Below are 7,984 nucleotides of genomic sequence, written 5' to 3'. Positions count from 1 at the left end.
CAGATTACTTATAAAGCTTCTATAAACAAAGTAATAAATTAACAACAATAAATAATTTGTATGTAATTCCTCAAAAAATTTAAATTAATATTTGTCAACTTTCAACCTAAAATTGAAATTGTAATGATATTTTGAGTAAAATTTTTAAATTAGTATTTATCAATTTTTAACCTAATTAAAATTTCCTTTTAAAAAAACTAATTCAATTTGGATTTAAATCTAATTTGTAATTAAAAACTTTACTCAAAATAAAAATTATCTAAATTAAAATAATACATATGTACATATTAAATTATTTCACTATAAATCGATACTCATATATATATATATATATATATATATATATATATATAATATTTATATAGATATCTACTAACATATATGCTCATACACAATATAAAAATAACTAAAATAGATTAAAAATATAGATAATAATTTCAAAACCCGTACAAGACACGAGTTATTACATTGATTCTTTAAAAAGTTAAAAAATTGTTGACCAGATTTATATTATTATTATCCAATAAAGCCTGTTAATATATTAGACATGATAACGAGGATTTCAAAAGTATTGATTAAAGAATTTTTAATGCATTCTATTTAATATTTTAATTATTAAAATAAAATATTATATCTTTCTTTTTTAAAATTTTAATGTCATAATTTTTAACTAAAGATATTTTTACATTTATTTTTTTATTAGTGTCCGAAAATTGCCTTTTGTTTTTAATCCATCATCCAGTAATTGTTTTCCATCCTTTTCATCAATTTCACAATACAACTGGAGAGAAAAAAAGATACATATCAATTACATGAAATTGAAATAAAGAAAATCTTAAGGGGTTATAAGACACAAAACAGCTAAACAACATGAGAAGGTAAGTAATTTTAGTTGCTAATAACACAATTAACAATTATTATTATATAATAATATCGTACCTTCTAAATAATAGTAGCATATACATGTTTTAATTTATAAGAGATAAAATCCTCCATAATATATGTCCTTTTATAAGAACTGATTTTCAGTACAGCATTGGCTCGGCATCATTAATGACAATAAATTGTAATAAAAGTTAAGATAATTTCTTTTTAATATTTGACACAGTAACCACACATAAAAGAAAATTTATTGTACATGTATATTTTCCTCTGAACAACCCTAAATTTTAAACTTTAATATTCGTAAATTTCCCAAAAAAATAAACAATATTTTTCCTCTGAACATGGCTACTGAATCCATATTAAGTGTTATTAGAACAGTCACATTCAGTGTTTTACTTAAATTGCATCCTATGGACTCGGCAACAGGGCTTTACATTTTACACCCGCTAGTATTGGGCCATTGGGCCTGTAAAAAAACCCAAAACGGGTGGAGAGTCCAATATCCATGTGAACCCGAAGCGAGGAGTGGGGGAAATTCGCGATTCAATTTGAGGTCAGTGTCGCAACTAGAAAGCAAAACTCTCCAACGCAATTGCGTGCTCGATTCAAGTAATGTGATAAGTGAGAAGGCCCGTGTAGCAAAGACGTTAGTGCATAGTGTTTGGTACATTACAATTTTGCAAATTACAATCTTCACACACACAACACACAACACACAACACCACCACCACGACGCTATTTCTCCAACCAACCCCAAAACCCCAGAGCCATGAACCATGAACCATGAACCATGAAAGATTTTTCGCAACCAAAATCTACAAACTCACACACAGAATAAGGGGAATTTGTTAGAAGCCATAACCCAAGCAAAAAGATAAAAAACCCTAATGGTTTAGTTTTAATTTATTTTTTTAATTTATTTATATTTATCAATATAAATATAATTTAAAAAAATAATAATTAAGGATTGGATTTGAAGAGGTGTGAGAAGAGGAGGCGGGTGTGCGAAGAGCCAGTTTATGGTTAAACCACAATATCGTATCGTATGGAAAATCACCAAAACCACAAGGGAGAGGCAGAACCTGACATAGAGAAGAATCACCAGCAACACCGTAACCAAGCGTGGGGCACGTGGGAGGAGCTCTTGCTAGCGTGCGCCGTGAACCGCCATGGCTTCAAGGACTGGGACGCCGTCGCCATGGAGGTTCAGTCACGCACCACGCGCCTCCTCGCCACCGCGCGCCACTGCGAGCAGAGATTTCACGATCTCAACCGCCGATTCACCGACGACGTTCCGCCGCCGCGCCAGAACGGCACCGCCGCCGGCGACAACGCCGATCACGTCCCCTGGCTCGACGAATTGCGGAAGCTCCGCGTCGCGGAGCTCCGCCGCGAGGTCCAACGCAGCGACGTTTCCATTCTGTAAATCTTTAGAAATTCCTCTTAATATTTTATTCGTTTTAGGTTTTAGATCTAATTTAAGGCTTTTCTTTTAATTTTTTTTTTTTTTTGAAGGTCGTTGCAGTTGGAGGTTAAGAGGCTAGAGGAGGAGAAGGCGACAGAGAATGACGGAAAAGCCGACGAGAAACCAGATCTGGCGGTTTCCGGCGAGGCGCGGCCGGAAAAAGACAAAACCGGCGGAGAAGTTGAGGAGGCTGGACCGGCGAATTCCGAACCGGAGAGAACCGCGGACGTGGAAAAGATGTTGCCAACAACTGGCGACGAATCGGACCGGGAGAATCAGTCGGTTAACGAGTCTAACTCGACCGGTTCGCGGTTCGAGAAAACCGGAGAGGGCGACGCCAAGTTAGGAGCCGGACCGGTTCCGGTTCAGAGCGGTTCGAAGGAACCGGATCCGGTTGCGAGGAAGGGAAAGCCGGTTGGGGAGGAATCGAATAACGGAAGCTACGATGCTTTGGCGAAGGTGCCAACGTGCGAGTCGGTGCCTCCGAGTGAGGAGCACAAGGTGGAGGAGGACGATGACTCGTCCGAGTTACACGACTCGGTGGCTCACTCCGGCGAGGGAGCGACGCGCGAGAGCAGCGAGGTTCAGAGCTCTGCGAGCTTGACGAGGAAGAGGAAGACGCGGCGGAGGAAGGAGCTTTCCGGCGGCGAGGCGCCGCTGCCGGAGAACGACGAGGTGGCGATGGTTAAATCAGAGCCGTTGGTTGGGGTTTTTGAGTTGATCAAGGGGCACGAACAAAGCTCATTGTTCGAGCGCCGTCTCGAAAGCCAGGTATTCCATCTACTCCTTTTCGCGTGGATAAAACCGGTATTTCACGCCTTTTCAAAATTTAAAATAATAATAATAATAATAATAATCTCACTCTTTCTATTAAATAAAATTACTTGTTTTTAAATACATGCATGCACGTTGAAAAAATATACATGATCTTCGTGTTCTGTGTTTAAAATAATTAGAAAATGAAATTAAATGAATGTTTTTTTTTTTTAAAATTGCAAAAAATTAATTACAAGCTAGAAGCGGATACGTTCTTAAAATCGTGACTGTCCAACAATAGGGGACCACTTTTGAAACAGATTAGTTTTTTATGGGCACGGAGTTTGTGAATAAAATGGCCTAAACGATAAACAAAAACTCGTGAGAACTTGTTGAAATAATCCGTTTTATTGGGGAGAAAAGAATACAGAATCCTTTTCATCTTCTAGGGGCCGAGTGATGTTAGAGATTTCATGTTTTCTTACGGCCTAAAATGGTAGGTACACATGACACCTGGCCCTGTTTATATTATCTCTTCTTATGGCCATTTATTTAAGAAAGAGATCAATATCATTAACTATCTCCAAAGGCAAAGATTAATTTCATTTTATGTGTAAATAATTTCATAAATCTCTTCTATATATGGTATTATATATTATATATAAAGTTTAAATAATAAATCTATCAGGTCTCGCTGATACGTTGGTGGTTCGATGTGATACATGCAAGATTATTAATTTGGAATATGTGTTTTTTTAATAGCATATATTATGGTAGGCCAAAATAGAATCGATTCAAAACGCGACTAATTTACGCAATTTTCCCGTTGGAGAAACTTGCCTTATTTTCCCCCAATTTCTGGAAAACAAACTAGGTAAGAATATTATCATATTATGGTTTAGCTGAGCACGTGCATTTTTTGTGAGCCCAGGATTGGGTGCTTCTCCATGCAACGTGCTCACAAATTATATCAGACCATACACTTTAAGCCCACAAGCTGATTTGTTTGGGCTGAATCCGTTCAACACAACCCAAACAATCAACATGACCAAGCTTTTTTTAATATTTTTAATAATAATATTAATAATAATAATTATTATTAGGCTTAAATATGTTTGTCCCTCAAATTTAAGATAAATTTATTTTTAGTCTCTCAAATTTAAAATTATTGTTTAGTCCTTGTAATTTTTAAAAATCTTGTTTTAGTCTTAGTTCACCAATAACATATTTAAAAGTGACTAATTGAGATAGTTATGTAATATCAACCAGATTTACTGTGATATTTTCACTAATAAAGACACTAATAAGTAGATTTTATGCAATAATATTTGATAAATTTCTTAACAAAAATTGAATATAAGGACTAAATTAAAATTTTTCGAATTATAAAGACTAAAAATAATAATTTTAAATTTAAAGAACTAAAAATAAATTTATCCTAAATTTGAGGAAAAAAAAAATATTTAAGCCTAATTATTATTATACTTTTCCTTTTCTTTCCCTTTTCTTGCGCCCATACTTCGCGGCGGTGACGTGTTTGTTTACAAGTCGTAATCATCCAACTGTGTTTTCTCTGAATATTAAATTTGAATACCTTTTGTTTGCAAGAGTAATTTTGTTTGTTTTAAATATTTTTGTGTGAATGCTACACTTTTTTTTTTTAACATATACGTTATTTTATTACACTTATCTTCTACTTTTTAAAAAAATCATCCGTGTTTCTTTTAACTAGTTTACTTGTGAATAATACAGTATATTAAATATTTGATTATCAGATAAAGAAATGAATTTGTTATTATTATTATTATTATTCATTAATAATAAATCTACAGGAAATTAAATATCAATAAAGTTAATATAATAATTATCTATAACTATTAGACAATAGACTTTTCTTGTGTAAATTACTTTTCTATAAGTTTATTTTTTATTCTTGTAAATTTCACTCTACAAATCATTTATACCCTTCAATTAACCACATACTGCCACTCATATTAAATATAAACTGTAATATAGCGTGAAAGCAGTTTTAGGTTTTTTTTTTCAAACAAGAAAGCTTTTAAGAATCTTTTTTAATTTCTTCTAATTCAGTTTATATTTATTATAATTATTTATAAATTAAATTTTAATTTTTTTATAATAAACTATCAATTGGAAAAAAAAAATCTATCAATAAATAAAAATAATCTGATGTCATAAATCTATAATATAATTTATATATTTAAAAATATCTATTTATAGAAATTCTAAGTATATAATTTATATATTTAAACTTAACACTTATTTATATAGATAATTTATTGTAAATTTTAATTTTATAAAATAAATATTTAACTTATATATAAAAATATAAGTATCATAAGATTGTGACTATAATTACAGTTACTATTTCATATAATAACTGTAACATGATCGGTTATCAATTTATTGTTCATAGTCTAATCGAATATGTGGATTGGACGGGAGCGTTACGGTATTCGCAACAAGCTGTTAGTAGTTGGATTTGATAATATAAAAAAATAATAAAATCTGTACGGTAGTGGAATTACGAATGGGCCCCTATCTTTTTGTGGTCTTTCCCTCTTTGTTATCGTGGCCGTCCTTTCTCGTTGAAACAGCAAAATCGCGGTCTTAGATGGGCACCCTCTGTCAGAATATTTAATGCTAAATATACCTCCCAAAGATTAATTGTAAAAAGTAATAAAATGTTTTATCTATATTATAGTTCACTTTTTAATCTAACCAAATTGTTAGATAGATACTCAAATATGTTTTATCTACGTGTCGACAGATTCATATCAACAGTACTCGTAAATGTGTACAAAGAAACATAAATTTTGAAACGCCCCGTGATTTTCTGTTAAAAAGTAACAACGAATAAATATCCGACGTAGATTCGTGCAATTGAGACAATTTAGTTAACAGATTTGATTTGGTCTTTGTTGCAGCAGGATTCGGAAAGATACAAAGACATAGTGAAACAGCCCCTTGACCTGGAAACCATACAATTAAGACTCCAAAAGGGTCACTATTCCTCATGTACTAGTGCATTCTTCCGAGACCTCCTCCTCCTCTTCACCAACGCCAGCGTGTTCTTTCCCCATGACTCCGCCGAATCACAGGCGGGGCGGCAGCTGCACCGCCTCGTCACCGCCGAGATGAAGAATCGTGGCCAAGCACAATCCGACCCTGTTTCCCGGAAGAATGATCCACTCCCTCCAAACGCACCACTAGCCAAACCAGATTCTCTTTTTTCCAAGAACAAAGCCTCCTCTGGTCCTATATTGGTTTGCCGCAAACGCAGTTCAATGTCAGCCAAACCTTCCTCAGCCACCTTTGGCCAAAAGGGTGGTGACCAACCCGTCTTCAATGACAAGAAGGAAAGACCATCTTCTGATGCAAAACCACCCATGAAGCCCTCTTCTGATACAGACGAGGAGGAGCTTCCCAAGGCTAAGGAAAAGCCTGTCACTGGAGCTAGAAGCCTGAGAAGGAGCAACAAGAACCTCAATAATAATAATAATAATAATAATAACAACAATAATAATAGTAATAATAAGAAACTTCCCTCTAACTCCACTCCTAAGGCTGGGTCCTCGGGGAACAAGCCGCCGGAGACCCTTAAACAAGAGAAGAGCAAAGCAGAGGGAGGGCCAGACAAGAAGAGGAGTGCTGCTGCAGATTTCTTGAAACGGATTAAGCGAAACACATCAGTGGAAGCATCGAAGGGTGGTAGTGGCAGCGGTGGCGGAGGGGGAAGTAGTGGCAGCAGCAAGGGTGGTGGAGGTGGTATTGGTGCAAAAGAGCAGAAGAAAATAGCGAATAATGGAAAGGGGGATAAAGGGAAAGAAAGGGCATCAAGGCATAACGCTGGAGGAGGTTCAGGGTCTGCTGGGGATAAAAGGAATAATAAGAATGTTCTTGAGACCAACTCTCAGTCGAAGAGGAGTGTTGGTAGACCTCCAAAGAAGGCACCAGCAGAGACAAATGCAGGTAGTGCAAAGCGTGGGAGGGAAAGTAGTGCTGGTGCTAGTGCTGGCAAGGATAAACGACCCAAGAAACGTTCCAAGAAATGATTCAAGTTTCATAGGTAGCTTCTTTTGTTCGACCCTGTATATTATTATTATTATTACTACTGTCAAAGCATGTGTTGTTTCTTTCTTTATTTTATACTGCTGCTAATTTATTGATCAGTTGTAGCGTGTAGTCAGTTGCCAGGTACATGTAACAGTATTTTGATTTGGGCTAAACCTTGTAACAACATCGTCCTCTTGCGGACTGCTTTTCTTGATTTTTGGTTTAACAGGAAAGCATAGTCAGTGCTTCTTATCGTTTTGGTCATTAGCTCTGTTTTTTAACTTTCTTTTCTCTTTCGCTCAGCCCAAAATAAAATAAAGAAAGAACAACACATTTTTGGTAATGTTGCTCATATTTTTAACTTAAGCGCCTGTTAGGCATTAAGAAATTGAAACAGGCTGAACGAAAATACAAGAGAAACAGATAGAAGAACTAGTCTTTCTACCCAGGCAATACGAGTTTTAATTTTATGTTGGAGGAATAAACTAAAACAGTTAGCTAAATTAAAACTTATATATAATAGAGAAAGGATCTATATATAATCTAGAAAGGATCTATTTACTAAACATTGATAAATGGTCAGAATTATCTTGACTCAATTTGACCCGCACGGGTCAAAGGATGATCTAAATTAGTTTTGGGCCATTATTTTTTGGTCCAAGCTAGCTCTTGTTGGACTATTGGACTGCTGTAGCCAAATTGTTCTTATATGAAAAAATAGATAAGATAAAGTTCTATATCAAAAAACAAAAAATCTAAATATGTATTTTTTAAAAAATGGTTAACATTTATTATTATTTA

General features: G+C 34.7%; 1 protein-coding gene across 3 annotated transcripts; it reads left to right on the top strand.

The window, feature by feature from the left end:
* The first annotated feature begins 1,455 nt into the window (after nucleotides 1-1,455).
* Nucleotides 1,456-7,447, top strand: LOC109789331 (DNA-binding bromodomain-containing protein). 3 transcript variants are annotated; one of them, XM_083065182.1, is made up of 4 exons: nucleotides 1,456-1,775; nucleotides 1,865-2,307; nucleotides 2,401-3,121; nucleotides 6,055-7,447. In XM_083065182.1, exons 2-4 carry the CDS (start codon nucleotides 1,931-1,933, stop codon nucleotides 7,180-7,182), a joined length of 2,226 nt encoding a protein of 741 aa, XP_082921308.1. In that variant the 5' UTR covers nucleotides 1,456-1,775; nucleotides 1,865-1,930; the 3' UTR covers nucleotides 7,183-7,447. The 3 variants fall into 3 exon arrangements, with proteins under 3 accessions (XP_082921308.1, XP_082921309.1, XP_082921307.1); XM_083065183.1 differs by having other exon boundaries at nucleotides 1,456-2,307; nucleotides 6,058-7,447; XM_083065181.1 differs by having other exon boundaries at nucleotides 1,457-2,307.
* The last annotated feature ends 537 nt before the right edge of the window (nucleotides 7,448-7,984 follow it).

Source organism: Cajanus cajan, chromosome 10 (genome assembly GCF_000230855.2).
Source record: "Cajanus cajan strain Asha chromosome 10, NIPB_CcT2T_4, whole genome shotgun sequence".
NCBI classification, from domain to species: Eukaryota; Viridiplantae; Streptophyta; class Magnoliopsida; order Fabales; family Fabaceae; genus Cajanus; species Cajanus cajan.
This window is presented reverse-complemented; position numbering and strand designations above follow the sequence as displayed.

Bases quoted from the DNA above. Each gene is read 5' to 3' on its own strand.
- LOC109789331 (XM_083065182.1), top strand. From the start codon at position 1,931: ATGGAAAATCACCAAAACCACAAGGGAGAGGCAGAACCTGACATAGAG. The intron at 2,308-2,400 runs GTAAATCTTTAG...TTTTTTTTGAAG, and splicing joins CGCAGCGACGTTTCCATTCT to GTCGTTGCAGTTGGAGGTTA. The intron at 3,122-6,054 runs GTATTCCATCTA...TCTTTGTTGCAG, and splicing joins AGCGCCGTCTCGAAAGCCAG to CAGGATTCGGAAAGATACAA.